Source organism: Ambystoma mexicanum, chromosome 9, assembly GCF_040938575.1.
Source record: "Ambystoma mexicanum isolate Mex_15411 chromosome 9, UKY_AmexF1_1, whole genome shotgun sequence".
NCBI classification, from domain to species: Eukaryota; Metazoa; Chordata; class Amphibia; order Caudata; family Ambystomatidae; genus Ambystoma; species Ambystoma mexicanum.
The window spans coordinates 144,994,033-145,013,248 of NC_090931.1; the positions used below are offsets into that span (position 1 = coordinate 144,994,033).

The following is a 19,216-nucleotide window of genomic DNA, read 5'->3' on the forward strand; positions in this document are numbered from 1 at the left end:
TGATCACATCCCCGAAGGGGAGGGAAGAGATGGCTTTATGAACCTGATAAGACATGGCAAAGATGCCATGTGTGAGTCTCTTCAGTCAGGTCTGGACTCTGCTGACAGTATCAGCAGAGCCATGCTGGGAAGCACTGTTATACGCAGGTTTGCGTGGTTGAAGAAGTCGGGATGTGCACCTGATGTACAATATAGACTCCTCAACATGCCCTTTGACGGTTCTCATTAATTTGGTAATGAGGCTGACGAAAGCCTTGAAAAGCTGCAGACCTCAAAAGTGGCAGCCAAGTCACTAGGTGCCGCCATCAGGCAGCTACAACTATTTAACCCCAGTGGATCATCTTGGAGGGGTTAGGTCCTTTCGTTTTTTATTCCTCAGTTGGAAGAGCAAGAGGACAAAGAAGATTCCCTCATGGTGGAAAAGGGAGAGGTGCTGAGCCTGCCCAAGCAGCGGCGTCTTTACCATCAGCCACTGCTTCAGCCGCTTCAATGCCTCTGAGGTCTTGATTCACGAGACCCCGGTGGGAGGCAGGCAGACTGTCGCAGCATCTGAAACAATGGCGAGGTATTACTTCGGACAAATGGACCCTGGAAACTGTATAAAGGGGAGGCAGTAACCTTTTGATACTGAGACCTCAGAATCATCCACCAGGAAGCCATTCGCTAAATGTTCCAGATCCATTCCTGTTGCAGGACGCTTTGAGCCTGCTAGAGAAAGGTGCTATAGAATTTAAGAAACAAACAAGTGTCTCACCCGCTAGTACTCAGGGACTTGTCAGCCAGGTGGCCAGGACACGGCCATCGCTTTTGGATCCAGTTCCTGGGGAAGGACCAGTGCGGGAGGATCACCTGGGTGAGGATCTTCAGGGAGTGGGGGTGCGGCAACCGATGGTGAGACGCGGTATCACCCCCTTTTTTTGTTCATCTACCTCATCCTATTTTATTGGTTTTTCTGTAGTCATCCCCCCCCCCCCCTCCCATTTTACACAAGCACTGGGCCAAGGAACAGCGTGACTGAGAGTAACCAGACTAACTCTCTCAGATCATACCAGGCATTTCGTGTTAATCGGGTCAAGCAAAGTCAGGCCCTTTACCCTAAGTGCATGCGCCTTTTAACAGTTAGCTCTCCGCGCACGAATAAAAGGCAACACCTAAAGACACACTCTGAGCAAGGCGGAACACGAGTACGAGCAGAACTTCCAGGATGACGGCACACCTACTGGAGCAGAGCAACAGACCAAGGGACCGGAGCAGCGGGCCGAAAACCCTAAGGGTTCCCTACTAGAGGTTGTTGCCTCTTACAGACCGCGAAAGTCACGTGGCGAAGACCAGATCCCACACGAGAAAATTGCATTGTATTCCAAGAACGACACTGACCCTCCTGGGTGAACGGCAGAGTTGGGGAGGCTAGGCCAAGCCTCTGGTACTAACCTTGACTCGTGAATTGGAAATAGCAAAACAAGAAAGAAGCACACACAGCTGGTGAGTTGGCAAGCAACCTGAGAGACCGGTGTGTGTTAACAGGAATGAAGTAGCAAAATTATATCACAAGTGAAGGCTGCATGCGTGTGGATTGGGACGCAAAGAAAGGCAAACCTGCGAATGAACTTTGAAGTACAAAGCAGATGGAAGATCAGCGATATTGAGTAACGGAGTGGTCTGGCAAAAGGAAGTAACTCATTTGAAAGTCTCTGACAAAGGTACATTGTTTAAAGTTATAAAGCAAACGGAAAGCGAATTAAGTGAAAGTAACCGTGAACTTTGTCAAAGTGGTCCTGCGGTGGTCTGGTAAAAGGGCCACACACATTCGAAATCCGTCAACATACGAAAGGGGTCTGAGCCGGATTGAGGGAGACCTGCAGTACATTACTCTTTGGGGGAAGGGAGCCCTCTGGCAACTTTGTGTTGAACTGTGATGCGAGAGGTCTGAGCCCAACAGAGGGGGACCTACGTGAGCTGGGTCCTGTTAGGTCTGAGCCCGGCAGAGGCGGACCTTTGAACTTTACGTTGAAACTATATTTTGTAAGTTAAGAAAGGGGGGAAGCAGATTTAGGCAGAAACACAACCGTGTTGTGTTTCTGCCTGCCTTGGCTTTCACTTTGGGTCTCCGGTGCTCCCCCAGACACAACGTTGTATTTATGTTTGCGGTCGCTTCAAAAGCGACCGCAAACATAAATACAATGTTTTTAAAGCTGCAGTTTTATTTCTAAGTTTTCCGGGCTCCTCCAGCCCGGAAAACTTAGAAAAAAAACGCAGCTAGTGCTTATTTTTTTTAAAAAATAAATAGCACTTACCGAGATTCAGCTGCAGCTTTCCTGCTCTGGTCTCCGGTCCGCGTCCTCCGAGTCCCGGCACCAATGAAGGAAAAGCCACCCAGCGATAGCTTTTCTTTACTACAGCTGGCTGGCTTTTCCTTCATTAGTGCCGCAAAAGCAAAAGCCAGCACAGGCGGGCATCCATTTCACAAAATGGATGCGCCCATGTGCTTGCTTTTGCGAATTTTGAGCTTGAATAGCTCAAAATTTTCCATAGGAAGTTTTAAAAAAAATAGTGCTAGTATTATTACTTTTATATTGCCTATCTATTTTTTAAATACATTTTTTTACTGGACTATCCCTTTAAAGTCAAACCCTCATTCCTACCTAAAATTGTATTGGATTACTATTTAGCACAGAAAATTGTGCTTCCAACCTTCTACCCTCCACCTCATCCTGGCAAGGAAGAGGAAAGATTTTATATACTCGACCCAGGGAGTGCTCTAAGCTTTTACGTTTCAAGAATGACAAAATTACACAACCATCATAGGGTGTACAGGACATTGACTAGGTCTGTCAGTTACCAAACAGACCCTATCCAGATGGATAATACTGGCTATTTCAGAGTGGTGCAGCCTATCTGGAAAAGATCCCCCCCAGTGGGCTTAAGGGCTCATTCTACTAGGGGCATTGCAGCTTCCTATGCCCTCCATAGGGGAGTTCCAATAAAGGATATCTGTGAGGCAGCTACCTGGTCCACCATCCACATGTTTTCTAAACGTTATTGTTTAGAGACTTCTAACAATGAGGCAAGGTTAGGGAAGGCAGTTATATGCTCCATTCTTGAAGTAATTATATTCCAAATTCTTACAACCTCTCCAAAAATGTAATACTGATTTGGGAGTCTGTCACAAGTTGAGGAATACGTGGGAAGACACCATCCATTCGAAGAACAAGTTACTTACCCGTGGTAACGTTCTTTCGATTAGATGTTCCTCCCACGTATTCCTCATCGACCCTCCCAACCTACTCAGCTGTAGAATTTCATTAAACTTTGCGCTCTTTTAAAGTCTGATAAATGTAAGGCACTTAATGTCAGTAATTCTGCATATGGGTGGCATAAAAAACAGAACTGAAGCCAACGGGAGCTGCGTGTGGTATATATACTAGACTGATGTCAACCAAGATCAAAGCCTCCCAGGGATATCTGGTCGACCACGTCGATCCACGGCACCCTCTGCTGAGAAGAATTTTCTTTCCAAAGCAGTTGAAACTGCAAACAAAGATTTCATAAGATGAGCAATACGTGAGAGGAACATCCAATAAAAAGTATGTTGCCACAGGTAAGTAACTTGTTCTTCTCCTTATATCAAGGGGGAGGGGGTCTCTTCCCCTTGTTTTTTCTTCCAATTCAAGATTGTAGCACAAGGTGTGGTCTGGTATACTGCCAGACTTGACTATAGAACTCAGAATTCCAGAAAATGTCTTTCACATGGGTCCCAGATCCCTCTGGGTTGTTTCTGGATCTCCCTGCCCTGTTTTGCAACTCCTTTCTCTTCTGTGTGGGTTCCAGACCCCTTTGTATTCTCTAGGACTCCTTCTGACTTGCTCTCAGCTTCAGCCGCTTGATTATATCTTGGCTCTTGTATGGGTTCCCAACCTTTGTGCTTTGCTTTTTGGGTCTGGCCCAACTTCATATGGATTCCAGTCCCTGGTGTGTTGCTTTTGCTGGTCCTTTACCCCATCTTTACTCATTGTCCAACTGAACAGACTAGGTATACTCTCCTGCCTGGTACTGTTCCACCTAGATTATTTTATAAAGTTAATTTCAAGCTTTCTTCTTGATTTGCTCAGGGTCCCAGACCTTCTTGTTTGAGCTTTGCCTTTGTATTTCTTTCGGGTCCCCGGCCCATTTAATTTGGCTTTCCAAGACACTTGGTTTATTCTCCTGCCAAGTGTCTACTGATGCAGCATTTGGTGGTGTCCTTAGATCTCTCTTAGGTTTATTGACCCATATGTCGTCAGATTTACTTTGTATCCGGTCCCCAACCCTCCTTAGGCTCCGCTTGTTCGGTTCCTAGCTCCTCTCATGGACCCAGGCAGCACCTGTACCTTGTTTTCAGGTTCCTGCTGCGTGGCGTCCTGCTCAGGCTTCTCCAACTCTCTAGACGAGCTTCTAATCCTTCTCTTTATGCTCCTGATGTGGTCCATGTCGCATCTTCAGCGAGTCAGGCTGCGTGGCTTTGCTCCAGCAGGCATCCCAATCTTCCTCGGACTTTGTTTCTCTTGGGTTTCTCATGGCCTGCCCGTTCTTGGCAGCATCGTTCGAGACGACAGCTTGTCTCCACCATCGTCCAGATCTACAGCTTCTTCCCATGAAAGCAGTGACAATATCCTGGGATTCGTCACACCGGTCTAAATGTAATTGTGTGCACTCATTGTGTACCCGTGACCCCACTCAATCTCCTGAGAATAACCCTGACTGCTCTCTATTGTATCTTGATTGGGTTTTGGCTAACCTCTCAGTTACCTTGTTCACTATAACTAGGGTGGCCTCCTAAAATCTTTCCATCAGGCCAGATTCTAGAAATCCATCTGAACACCCAGGATGCCTGCATCTTGGCTGCACGGAGCAGAAGATCTTGGTAGATCCTGGAGCGTGTTTTCAAATGGAGGAGTGAGTTAACGCCTCTGGGACTTTAATACAGTGAAGGCTGAGATCCAAAAGCCTCACCACTCAGCCTAAGAATGTGAAAGGCTGTGTGAGAGACATTTGTAAAAGAAGACCTTCGTATATGTTGCCCTTTCTATGGAGAAGATAATGTTTTTATTTGCGTCTAACCACCCCTGTATACAGTCCATAACAAAAAATCTTTAATTATTGAGTATCTGGTCTTGATGTACCCCATTGTCCAATCTGTGACGCACATTGTACCTGTTTACTAGCCATTGGGGCACCAATGTGTTTTTGGGTGAAACACTCTGCCTTTTTGTTTTGTGGGGCATGGGGGGGGCTTTATTTGTTCAAGGGAACCATGAGCCAAGCTCAAAATGGTTGTTCTACCCATGCGGGCTCTTTATTGAGTGCCGGTCACAGCGAGTAGAGCGCTCGCTTTCACATCCACGCAGAGTCTGCCGACCAGGTTCGAATTCCGGCAGGGCCAAACTCAGCCTTTCATCCTTCAGAGGTCGATAAATGAGCACCACACACTAGCTATTAATAAGCAGCGCTCTGATGCCTGAGGGTTCGTATCGCTATAACAATGAAAATTATTATGATTATGGCTGGGCTCACATAATTGTTTGAACTGCTGTTCACCAATTCCTGGTGGTTGGGAGGCCATATCCCATCTTTTAGGGGTGGTCTTGGGTTGGTGCAAGATTCAGGGTGCCTTCCAGATTGGCTGCCCACCCAACCCTTTGTTTTTGCTCCCTAGTGCGATTGTTGAACTGGTATGCGTCTGCTACTTTGTTTGTGGGTATAGTAGGAGACACCTTTCTACACTTAGTTTTTAGGATTGGCCATACTGGCTGGGCTGTGTCCTATGCTGATCGCTGGTTGGGATTTTTGGATTCTTGGGCATCCTCCATCCTGCTGGCTCCCCTCATTTTCTGGGAAAGTCCTTCCATTCTCGACCATTTGCATGCCTAATTACTGTCGGCTTCCTGCTTGACTTCCATGGTGTTCCCGCTGTGGTGCTGCACACTGCCTTTGCCTGGAAGGATGTTGAGAGGTCAATAGCTCATTCTTCTGCTTTTCAAGACCATTCTGGGTTGCACCTACCAACCATAGTCTTCGCCATGGGACCAGTTTCTGTAGCTGGAAACCCTCTTTATTTTTCGTGCTGACAGAACCTGCTTTGCTAGGTTTTCCCGCTTTTTGAAAAAGTACATGCAACTGCTTTTCCTTAGTGTTTGTCCAGGCTCAAAGTTCAATGGCTGTTCAGATCATGTAAACCACACCTGGAGGAGAAACTTTCTCCTCACTGTGTTTCGCCTTCCTGAAACCACCCTCTCAAGAACCCACATTGCGAGTACGTACCAATAGGCCTTGGAGTGGTAGGTTATTCACGTTACTTAACCTCCAGGAACCCTGTGCTAGAGACAATTTTCAAGCAGGAGAATCAACCATAGTTTCCTTTTGGATACCATTGGGCCTCGTCCTGCTGTGTTGCATTTTCCTCTGGGTCTGCTGGTTCTCAAGGTCGTGTCTGGAGCTCTTCTTTGCGTGTACTATGGACCTCCTTATCTTGTTTGAATTCTACACCACTGGTGCAGATTTGGCAGCAAACCTGCCTCTGTATTCCCTATACATGTGGATTGCCTATTGACTTGGTCCTGTTAAATCCTGCGGGGAACATTTACTCACCTGAAACACTTCTAAAGTGACTTGGGGTTCTGTCAGGCTGAGATCCTGGTGTCTGCAGAAGCTGCTGAGCCCCGACAATCCACCCAAAATGTGGCACTCTGAGCTGATACTATAAACTGCTCAGTTTACCTCACTTCCAGGGGAAAGGGGGAAGGGACAAATTAACAAACACCAGGCTGGAAGCTAAAGGCTAGCTGTTTCTTCACCTGTAGTAAAACATAAACCTATAATACACCTTGTTATTCATGAAGTACTATACTAACCTTAATTATCAATATCCTTTACCAAATAAAGTAAAAACCATACCTGGAACTTCTCAACAAAATGCCCAGAGAAGTGATAAACTGACTAGACTTCCTTACTAGTTGACTTGAATCTCAACGATCATTCAGCCTTCTTAGTAGGTCCATGAATGTGAAATTAACTTTGCAGGTAATCTTCTTTAAACTCAAGAAGCTTGAACAAAGTTTTAAGTTCATTAAAAGTAAATGGAAGTTCTCGTGTTTCTGGAAAGAACTTATATTTCTTCTTATTATTTTTTGAGTGTCTTTACTTAATAAAACTGTTCTTGAAACTTGCAACAAAAAATCTCACGTGGAAATATCTTGAAAATGCATAAGAATCCAAACTGAGTGAAGAACGTAGATGCGCTGAAGACTAGACCGTGGGAAAAACCACACGCGCTTATCCAAGGAGCGAGAAAACTCACACGCGCTGAAATCGAAAACCGTGGGAAAAATCCACACGCGCTTTGTCCAAGATGCGAGAACACGCACACGCGCTGAAGTCGAAACCGCGGGAAAAATCCATACGCGCTTAGTCCAAGATGCGAGCACACGCGCTGAAGTCGAAACCGCGGGAAAAATCCACACGCGCTTAGTCCAAGATGCGAGCACACGCGCTGAAGTCGAAACCGCGGGAAAAATCCACACGCGCTTAGTCCAAGATGCGAGCACACGCGCTGAAGTCGAAACCGCGGGAAAAATCCACACGCGCTTAGTCCAAGATGCGAGCACACGCACACGCGCTGAAGTCGAAACCGCGGGAAAAATCCACACGCGCTTAGTCCAAGATGCGAGCACACGCGCTGAAGTCGAAACCGCGGGAAAAATCCACACGCGCTTAGTCCAAGATGCGAGCACACGCGCAGAAAACCAACCGCGGGTAGAAAAAACACACGCACAATAGTATCACGCGACACCAAAGAGCTCGCGCTAGATTCTCAAGCCAAGACTTTCACGCGCAGGCTTCAGTTAACGGAAAAACCTCGCGCTTGATAGATAACGTAGCGTAGCAAAGCCAAACATACGACAGCAATATAGTTCTTAATGTTTTCATATGAACTTGAAAATCAGTTTAACTCTTCTACAATGACATTATAAAAAGAGTCTTGAGTTTTAAAAGAACTTATCTTGTGAAGAGTCTTGGAAACTTATTTTCTTGGATAACTCGAAATCTTCTTACTCCTGTTCAGTGACAAAATGAAACTCCGTAAGATTCCTGTGTACTTTTCCAAAGAAGCCGCTCGACTGCTTGAAACTTGAAACCCCTGAACAAGTTAAGCAGGAGCAGCTTAACGACCTCTCAGCTGGGCAAAGACGATGAAAGGCAGTTTAGAATGTTCACTGTCTTCCCTATAAACAATCACCAGCCAATCAGAACTTAGACTGAGGACCTCCATCTTGGCTTGGGGCATTCTCCATAGACTGCAATGAATGTTAAGGGCAAAATTGGCTGTTTTAAAATTAATCTCATCATAACTTCCAAAAACCTTTCTATACTAATTTTCCCCATACCTAATGTAATTCAGAATATGTCACTGTATCCTGACAGTACCTGACAGGTACTCGCCTGCCCCTGGGCATTTTCGCTTCCTAGAGTATGGGTCTAGTGGGTTTTAGGGAAATGTTCTACATTTATAGCTTGCACTTGTGTTTTTATAGGTATTTTTTAAAGTTTTGTCTTCCACTTCTGCAAATGCCTGATTTCAGTGGAACCTTTACAAGTGGCACAGTAATTATATTTCGCAGACTTTTAGTGATCTGGTGCTCTTAGACTAAATGTATCTTGTCTTTTGGTGGTCTCTAGCTGTGGTTTAGAAATGCCTCCCTCTTTCAAATGCCTGTATTGAATGGGTGGTGCACATTTGTGTTTTCCAAATACTATTTCCTGCAGGCTTAGAGATACTGTGGCAGTGTTTACTTTTGGATCCTGTATTGGCTATTTTAACTGTGTTTTTCATCGCCCCTACCCTTGTCTCTTTATGCAGTGCCTATCATGGATAATTGGACCTTAAATATAGTTATATGTAATTTTAGTTTTAGACATGCCTACGGCATAATGATTGAACGATATCTCAAGTCGTGTAGCTTTAGGGCGAACGCATGGGGGAAATGCATTGAAATATATTCTGGCGATGTGCAAATATTAACAGTAATAATTCCTTGTTCATTTTGAGTGTCTGGCCTGTGCGCCTGGATTATCTATTGTTTTGGAGCACGCAAGTGCAAAACAATACTTCGAATGGATTGTGTCCTCCCACATATTCCTAATCTTAGATATATCCTTACCTTCAGCTTTGTTGCTTCGGAAACGTTTTTTTTCACTCTCCATCAGAGGGCGCGCCACTCGGGGCTGCTGCGTCGATGTCCCTTGGTGGCATTCGTCAAGCACAGGCGTCATCCGCTGTATAAAGGTCTCGAGCGCGCTCGATGGCCTCAGTTCCGTTTTTCCGTTAGCTTTGCTTCGGATCGAATAACGGTGCTTAAGTTCATAAGAATGTCTTCATCTAATCCTTCTATACCGAAGACTAGATACAAGAAATGCCAGAAATGTAGGAGAAAGATGTCGCTGACTGGTCCCCATCTGAATTGCCTCTGGTGCCTCGGGTCCGACCACTGTATAGACGAGTGTGGTTCCTGTCAGTCGGTGACCCATAAGGCCTTAAAGGAACAGAGAGGTAAACTGGCGGTGGGAAAGGAATCCTCAAAGTTTTCTTCGAGAGAGAGAATATACTCGGCTGATCTTCATCAAAACGTCACAAAAAATCTAGGTCAAGGAGTAGTTCCAGGATGTCCTCTTTTCTTCCTCAAAAAAGGCGAAGAAGAGACACCTGCGTCCCTCTTCCTCGACGTTGTCTGAGGAAATCATTACATATTGTTCAAAACATGATTCCCCAAGAAAGTGGGAAGTGTTCAGAGCATCTATGCTAAAGATTTTTGAGAATGAGGCCCAGACCCACCTCAAAAAAAGTCTAGCGAAGCCCATGGCCCTACCTTTTAAAAAACGTGACAGGGGAAGATCTAAAACGAGAAAATCCGACAAAAAATCGTCGAGGGAATCTTCCCAGATGCCTCCATAAAAAACACCTACCGGTGCTAAAATCGGAGGTGGAACTCGAGAAAATGGCGTCAGACTCTCATACACCATCAAAGTCCTCGTCTGAAACGTCCTCGAAGCCTCTAACGAAGGCGGTCGAGCACAATATGCCGACAACCCATCCCAAAAAGGTTACGTAGAGTGCACAGTTGACTGTATCGAAGGCTCCTTCGACGGTGTTGACAATTCCTTTGAAGGTGTCGAAAATTACCTCAATGATATCGAAAGCGATGACTACGTCATCGACGCCATCAACGCTTTTCATATCTTTGTTCACTCCAATTACAAAATTGACACCTGTGTCGAAGTCTATGCCACCTGAAAAGGTATTTCATCCAGAAAATAGACATGATTTCTTTAGAATCTTGTCCTCCCCATATGAAGGAGATTTTTCAGCAGAAGAAGAAAATGTTTCACCTGCTGGTGTGAAATTTGGTATATAACAAGTCCCTGAGGAGTTTATTGACCCTCAATCTAAGATGCAAGACTTATGAGTGCTTGCAGTCATCAAGTGGTCTGGATACATCTCCAGAATATGAATTTAAAAAGCCTGACCTGGCTGAGCATACTGATGCGGGATATAGAAAATTGATGAACAGGGTAACTGAATTCATGGGATGGAGTAGAAATTCACCTGTCTATCAGGAGGATGATACGACTGGCATCCTTTCAGCGGGACCTCGGCAAGACCCCATACTTCCTTTTCATGTAGCCTTACAAAGGAGGGTTAACACTGCATGGGAAAACCCTGAATTACGGCAGTAAATAAAAAAAGTGTCAAAATATAGGCCCTGTTCCTCAGATCCTGAATATTTGAGTAAACACCCATCACCTGAAAGTCTTGTAGTTCAGGCAGCTACTTCTATTAGAAATGCTTCATATTCTACAATTCCCCCAGATAGGGATGATGAAAAGATTGATGCATGGTCCTGAAAGATTTTTACGTCAGGGAGCATGGCTTTAAAATCTACAAATGTAACTTGCACCCTTGCAAGATTTACATATACCCTGTGCGACTGTGTGATAGCGGCAGCTGAACACATCCCTGAATGTGAGGAATGTGAAGGGTTCCTGTCTATAGTAAGGGATGGAAAGGAGGCTTCAGGGGAATGCCTTCAATCAGGTTTGGACACAGCTGACAGTATCAGTAGGTCTATGGTGTCCACAACTGTGCTAGGCAGATTTGCATGGCTGAGGAAGTCAGGCTTCCCAATATGCTATTTGATGGCTCGAGGTTGTTTGGCAGCATGGCGGATGAAAATTTGGAGAAACTGCGGACCTCCAAAGCGGTGGCAAAATCGCTCAGTGCCGCTATACGACAACCTCAACAATGCCCCTACACAGACTCATCTTCCTGGAGGGGTCGTACCTTTTGATTGTATTCATCATTTGGAACAGGAAGGGGACAGGCCAGTCAAAGAGGACAAAGGACATTTCCTTGAGGGTGAGGAAAAGGTACTAGATCTGCCCCAGCAACAGCAACTGTCCCTTCAACTGCAGCTGCCGCAAAACCTCTGTAGTTTTGACCCACAAGACCCTGGTGGGAGGCAGGATCTCACAGCATCTGGAAGAATGGCGCGGCATTACTTCAGATGCTTGGGAACTGGAAACAGTATCCTAAGGTTACTGCCTTCCTTTTCAAAAGAAACCTCAGAATCACCCGCCGGGATACAACTCTGTCAAACATCCAGACTCCACTCCTGTTGCAGGAAGTCTTTACCCTGCCACAGAAAGGTGCAATAGAACATGTACCTGTAGCAGAGAGGAACAAGGGTTGGCATTCCCCATATTTCCTCATACCAAAGAAGGATGGAGGATTGAGACCCATCTTGGACATGAGAAGCTTGAACACGTTCCTCGGGAAGGACAAGTTCAAGATGGTCACACTTTCTCAGATCCTTCAAGCTCTCCAACTCCAAGACTGGTTGGTATCATTGGACCTTCAGGATGCTTACTTTCATGTGCCAATACATCTCAAACACAGGAAGTACCTGAGGTTTGCGATTGGCAATTCTCGCTATCAATTTTGAGTTCTGCCTTTTGGGTTGACCTCCGACTGAGAGTTTTCACCAAGTTGATGGCGGTGGTGGCAGCGAGCCTCAGGAGAGGAGGGATTCATGTCTACCCCTACCTGGACCATTGGATGATCAGGACACATTCTCCAGAACAAGCCCAGAAACATCTGTCCAAGACCTGCCACTTCCTTCACAAACTAGGCTTTTCTCTGAATTTTAAAAAAGTCAAACGTGCTACCATCACAAACTCCAGTTTATCAGAGTAGTCCTGGATACTTGTTCGGGCAAAGCATCTGCTCCCGAAGGGAGAGCTCACCACATTCTGCAGATGGTAATAAAATTCCAGAATGCCCAGTATCTACAGGCCTTCAATTTTCTCAGGTTTCTCGGTCTTATCCTGCAAGCCAGATTGAGGATGAGATCCCTTCTCTGGGCCCTCAGTACTCAAAGGTCCCAATTTTCAGGGGAAATGTCAGATCTCTGCAAGTTTCAACCAGAGTAGCACAGGATCTTCAATGGTTGGCTTGCAGGGAACATATCCTCAGGAGAGAATCTTTTTGGCAACCATGGCCGGAGATAACAATAGTGATGGACGCCTCACTCACAGGATGGGGAGCTCACACCAAAAAGTTGACAATCAGCGGCCGTTGGTCTCTGTTGCAGTCCAAACTACACATCAGCCTATTGGAGCTGAGGGCAATCAGACTAGCGCTGAAGGCCTTCCTGCCCTCTGAACAGGGAAAAATGTCCTGATAATGGCAGACAACACGGTGGCCATAAACTACCTCAACAAGAGAGGAGGAGTAGGGCCACTACCACTGTGCAGAGAAGCAATGCAGCTCTGGTTCTGGGCATTACAAGAAGGATCTCTCTGTCGGCAGTTCATCTAGCCGGAGAGCAAAACACAGCGGCGGATGCTCTGAGCAGGCAGAGCACAGTCTCCCACGAGTGGGAACTAGCTCAGGAAGTCCTTCAAGAGATCTTCCCCCTTTGGGGAACCCCTTAAATGGATCGGTTCTTGACCAGTGTCAACAGGAAGTGCAAACTGTACTGCTCGAGTGAATTTCCTCCGAGAGGAGCTCTAGGGGACTTGTTTATAGTGGACTGGGAATTTCCACTCCTGTATGCGTTTCCTTCAGTCCCTGTGATCCCTCAAGTAATCAGGAGGTTAAGAAAGTTCAGGTAAACCATGATCCTAATTGCCCCGGATTGGGCCAGGAGAATGTGGTACCCAGACCTTCTGGACATGTCCATCTGCCCTCCAAAACATCTTTCAAAAAGAGAGGACCTTCTCTCGAAAGAGGAAGGTCACTTTCTCCATCCAGAAGTCAAGACACTCAACCTTCATGCATGGCTTCTGAGAGGATGAGATACAAGGATTGGGACCTTCCGGATGACGTCATGGAGATCTTGCTTTCAGCCAGAAGGCCAGCAAATAAATTTCTGTACCAGTGTCATTGGAACAAGTTCAGTAACTGGTGCAGAGATAAGAATGTAGACCAGTTTCAGTGTAATATTGTCTTTTCTGTTATGCTTGGCTAATCTCGGGCCCCAGGTTGGCACGATAAAGGGTTATTTAGCAGCGCGATCCATTTTCAAGCGCTCCTCAGAGGAAGAAACTTACTTCAAGATACCCTTGATAACACAATTCTTAAAAGGTCTAAATGTGTTTCCTCCCATACCTTTTCAAGTACATGTGTGGGACTTAAACTTATTATTAAAGTTTCTCACATGCATCCCATTTGAGCCTTTACTTTCTTGTCAGTTAAGGCTCCTTACTTTAAAAACAATACTTCTTGTGGCACTTACATCAGCCCGTAGGGTAAGTGAGTTGCAGGCACTTTCTAGCTGGCCTCCTCACACCATCTTTTATAAAGATAAGATTGTCCTTAGGGTTAAACCCTCTTTTTTGCCAAAAATTGCCTGAGATTTTCACCTATTACAAAAAATACCACTGCCTGCTTTTTACCCTCCTCCTCAGGCAAGTAAGGAAGAGGAAAGGCTACATAGATTAGACCCCTGAAGGGCTCTCGGCTTCTATATTTCAAGATTGGCAAGATTACGTCAGTGTGACCAACTTTTTGTGGGCTACACTGGCCGTAAATTGGGACTGGCAGTGACTAAGCAAACATTATCTAGATGGATAATTTTGGCTATAACTGAATGTTACAGATTGGCTGAGTAAGATCCTCCAGATGGGCTGAGGGCTCATTCAACCACGGGCATGGCGACTTCAACCGCACTTCAAAGGGGTGTCCCAGTGCAAGATATTTGCGCAGCAGCCACATGGTCATCCATGCACACTTTTATAAAACACTATTCTGTAGATTCTACTTCTTCACAAGGAGGTCTTTTTGCTGAATTCATTCTGTACATGACTAATATTTCTGTACTCCCACCTCCAATACAAAATTGCTTTAGGAGTCGATCTAAGATGAGGAATGCGTGGGAGGACACAATCCATTCGAAGAACAAGTTACTTACCAACTGTAACGTTCTTTCGATTGGATGTTCCTCCCATGTATCCCTCATCGACCCTCCCAGCATACCCCACGGTATGGTTTACGTGGTTTACACTCAAAATTCCTTTAAGGCTTGGGTCAAAAGAGGCACGCCATTAACTACCATCCATTGGCTCCAATATACAAAAAAACAGAACTGAGGCCAACAGGCGCGTTCGAGGCATTTATACAGCGGATGATGTTGGCGCTCGATGAATGCCGCTCAGGGAAATCGACCCTGCAGCCTCGAGTGGAGCGCCCTCTAGTGGAGAGAGAAAAAAAAATTCAGAAGCATCACAGCTGAAGGTAAGGATATAGCTAAGATGAATACTTGGGAGGAACATCCAATCGAAAGAACGTTACAGTTGGTAAGTAACTTGTTCTTCTACTGCATTCCAGTGGTCTGATGAATGTTCCAACTGTACCATTTGTTTTAGTAGATGGTTCTAAATGTTTTTGTAACACATAATAATATTGTAAGACACTACAATGCTTCTGATGAAGGCCAGATATGAAGGAGAATGTAGCCTAAAGGTACATCAACAGTTTGTGTTTGTGCTCGCTTTAGAGATATTGCAGCAACTTACTACTGAAGGGGGGAGGCAGCGTCGTACTGAAAGCTGATAATGCGGCAGGTAGGTACTGACGGGAGGAGTCAGCATCTTGTTAAACAGGGGAGGAGACTGCTTAAGTAAAACAACGCTCCGAAAATATAAAAATGCACGCTTTGGAAGAGGCAGGAGGCGAGAGTTATTTGCGTGCCTGACAAAGCTGGACAAGTCGGACCAGAGGCTGTAGGACCACCCAGATGCAGACTGGAATCCAGGAGAATGAACCACTTTTCCATTGCAACCCAATGGAGAGGGGCGGGAGACAGTCCCTCCTTTTTTCTGCCTCGATTTTGAAGCCTCTGAAATTGCATTTCTGGGCGTCTAAGCTCAGAAAGACTTTGCTTTTTGTTTTTTGAGAAGAACTACTTTTTTAACTTTGCTGCATAGAGAAGAATTACTATCTGTGGCAATCGGCTCACTGCTAGTGGACACATTTCATTTCTAATTGGATGTTTGCACCATGCTCGATTCCAATTGACACTAAATCCTTTTCTGCATTTTGCTAAAAGACCATGGTGAATTTGATAGGTGATTTTTCCAATTGGATTTGATATTTTTGGATTATGCTGACAACAATTCTCCAGGTTCCTGACATCCAGCAACCAACTCATCTCACTACCCTTTGAGGACAGGAGTGAGTATGAGGGTGTGTTTTACCCATCTTTAATATCACATTAGGAAAGGAGTGAGGTATTGGAAGGGCAGTTCATTTCACGAGGTTGCCTAGTGAGAACTAATTAGGTAGTCAGTTGCTTTTGTAGTGGCTTTTATGATTCTGTGATGGATTGGTCTTGAATAAGACATAGAGGCAATGACAGCTGCATATTCACTGATACGTTTTGCATATTAAAGGTGTTGTTAAGTTACAATATTAGTAGCAATGCTTCTATACTATTTATTTCTCATAATAAAACAAACTACACTATAAAGCGGAGTGTAAGATTATTCCTTGAGTGTTCCTCAGAATCAAGACAGGAACACAAAACACATATTTAAGTGTCGGGCATCTATTTTAAGTACGGTATATTAACATATTGAATATGGTGCATATTGTTATATGAAGAGGGTTAGTAGAGCGTTTCAGCATTGGACCATCAATAAAATGTGACATTAGTAAAACTGTCACGTGTGGATGGGTAGGGGTGGCTGCCCATTGCAGGGGTTTGTTGCCTACTCTCTCTTCTGATGCACAGTGACAGATATATGCTTTTCTCTACCTCTATTCATACCACAGTCCCTGCTGGGGGCGGGGGGAATCTAGGACAATGCCGTAGTGGTGGAAGGAAAGGCTCTGTGAGGTAGAGGTAATGAGAATCATGGCAATAGTATTAGGAATATGTTGTATCTATGGTTAAGTGTGTGGACTAATTGTATAATTGTGTCAACCTACTTTCCTTCCTTTGAGCCAGACTGGTCATTCATGTCGCCTACCACGAGAGAGGTTTGGTTTCCCTTTTTGGTTGAGGGCACTTGCCCCATTTTAAGGTTGTTGGTTGTGAAGCCTTTAAAAAAGTGATACAAAAACTGCTTTAACAGTTTTGACCCATAAATTGTGAATTCAACCAAAGGACGCAAGAGTTTTTGAATCGGTAATGGTCATTAGTGATCTACCTTACCAATATATAACTGGTGATTTTCATTCCTGCCATCTTCAAAATCCACCTTGTGTTTGAAGTTGTCTGTGTTGGTCAATCCAAATACATTTTCCTTCTGCAACTCTAGCCTTTAACCCTCCTCCTCAATGTGCCAGGTTGTTCAATTTGCAACCACTTTTCCTCTTTGATTATTACATTCTGGTACCCCTTTCAACCTTTCGCTTGTTGACTTAAAATTCACCATTGTTTGCTCTCTATCTTTATTCTGTTCTACATCATTCGATTACACAACTTGATATTTCTGCAGGTATTTTTTTCTGCCATGTCTACTGATGGCTTAGAGCTCTAGTGTTGGATGCTGAATGCAGCAGAGGTTTTGAATGTCCATTTTCAACATCTATGTAATATGAAAATAAAAGTGAAAAGGGTTAAAAACTCCCTTGAGATTAAGCACATTTATTTCGGTTGCCACATTGAATTTCTAAATTGTTGGGCGTATCAGGGTTAGTTATAGATGGGGCAAAAAGTGATACACCGTAGGAAAGCAAAGAGTTGGTGAACATTTAAACCAATCAAATTTGGCTAGACATTTTCAGCTAGAATGCATACAGGGTCTGGGGGAGATTGTTCATCTCTCAGCAGATTCTCACTTTCAGCCATTCTCACTCTGTGCTCACTGTCAATTGAATACCATCTTTGGTCAACATCAGCTTATGTATTAGAAGAAAATAAGGAAAGAAACAACTTGCGCCTGACCTCACATTTCTGAAATGTTCTTATGATCTTTATTTTGTTCCTAGGCGGATGGTTATGTTGTGAATATTGTCTGGGAATTTGATACACACATACAAGAAAAGAAAACTCTGCACCTAAATGGAGGGAAATCATCACAAAAAGGTAACACCTGTCTTGTAAATGCCCTCTTCGTGTTGAGTGCCTGCAGTGGTTTAAATACTAATGCCACACATTGCCCAATCATCCTTGCCTATTTCTAAGGCCACATTCAGAAGATATAGCCTCAAGGGCCTTGTGGTTTAAGTTCAAAACCCCTATAAAATCAAATCTTGAATATTGTGTACTATGCTGCGAACGGGTCCTGTTGTATTTAGATTTGCGGCACCCTTTTCTTTCCAATTCCACTTGGGCAGATCTTAAACCTACTCATTCTTACACAAACAATAGGAATAAAGACCACAAAAAATGAAAACTCAAAATGAAGCGGTAGAAATAAGTTCCTGAAAACAAGGCAATAAATGAAAAGAGCAAAAACTATTTTTAGGCAAGATTATTTTCTTTTTTTAATTTAATATTAGTTCTTAAGAACTTTTCACAAATTTACAATTCCACAAATATGCTTCACATATTTATAACACAAACCTAACAATTAACAATCATCAATTGTGTGCATCTTCACATATTACTAAAATCCATACTTTCTTGTCCATTCCCCTTCCTAGGTAAAAGCAATTAATACACTATCATCATAGGGTTTCACCCAGCACTGCATTCTCCATACCTATAACTATTCTAGTTCATTCATTTACCTTACTCAATACATTATAAAGTGCAATGTGCATAGATTTATTTTCAGTGTTTCAACAGTAGCAATAGAAAGCGTCAGTCTTAATTTGATCATAATCGTGGCAATCTTTCCATCATGTTCGTACCAATGGTATATAAGGCGCTATATACATGCAAAATAACAGTAACAATATACAGGTCCTAATTCACAGCATTCAGTTAAGACATGTCAGGCTGTTTCCCCTCTCCCTTTAGCTTTACATATTCAGCCCGTTCTTTCTTCTAGCTCCAATCCAAGTTCGAAGCCTAAATTGAATAACACTGGAAGTTTCTTTATTCTTAACAAGATGAACCACCACAATGAAGGTGACGGGCATAATGTCGGTTAGCTCTGGGTTACCCTGTATTTATGGGCTAATTTTACAACCTCTGAATAGCATTTTAATTTCATCAGATATGTATATTTCATATCCCAGTTTCATCTGTCTAGTTTGGACGCAAATTTATTTTGATGCGTTTGGTAATCCAAGTCCCAGTGCAGTTTCCAGTTCACGTTCTGAAATGTTCGATTCACCAGCTGTGCACATTTATTAGTTGTCCTTGCATCAGGTCCTTTTCCCAACAGATTCAACAATGGGCATGTAGGTCAGATTGAGATTTTATGTATAACAAACACATTTGTTTTAATGTCCTGCCTGGTTGGGAAGAGTTATGAAGCCTAATTCTAAGCTTAACAATTCTACCAGAACACTGGGGTTCAATCCTAATATTCGCCTTCAAAACTTTCCCTCCAAAACCTTCAACCAATTAAGTTCTTTCATACACAATGCATCCAGGACATATGATATAGTTGAGCAAAAGGATTGTTTATAATAGCATTAGAATTCCCATCATAGTATATCCTGCAGATTCATTAACAAATCTTGCTAGCATGGCTATTCATAATACTGCTTTTCTTTTCTTCTCCTCAA

General features: G+C 44.0%; 1 protein-coding gene across 2 annotated transcripts in view; it reads left to right on the plus strand.

Annotated features, from left to right (window-relative positions):
* Nucleotides 1–19,216, plus strand: part of SORL1 (sortilin related receptor 1) — a 1,341,481-nt gene that overhangs the window by 1,019,715 nt on the left and 302,550 nt on the right. For both annotated transcript variants that reach the window (XM_069614318.1, XM_069614319.1), the window contains exon 40: nt 17,525–17,621. In XM_069614318.1, the coding sequence (XP_069470419.1) occupies nt 17,525–17,621 (97 nt within the window). The remainder of the gene's footprint in view (nt 1–17,524; nt 17,622–19,216) is intronic.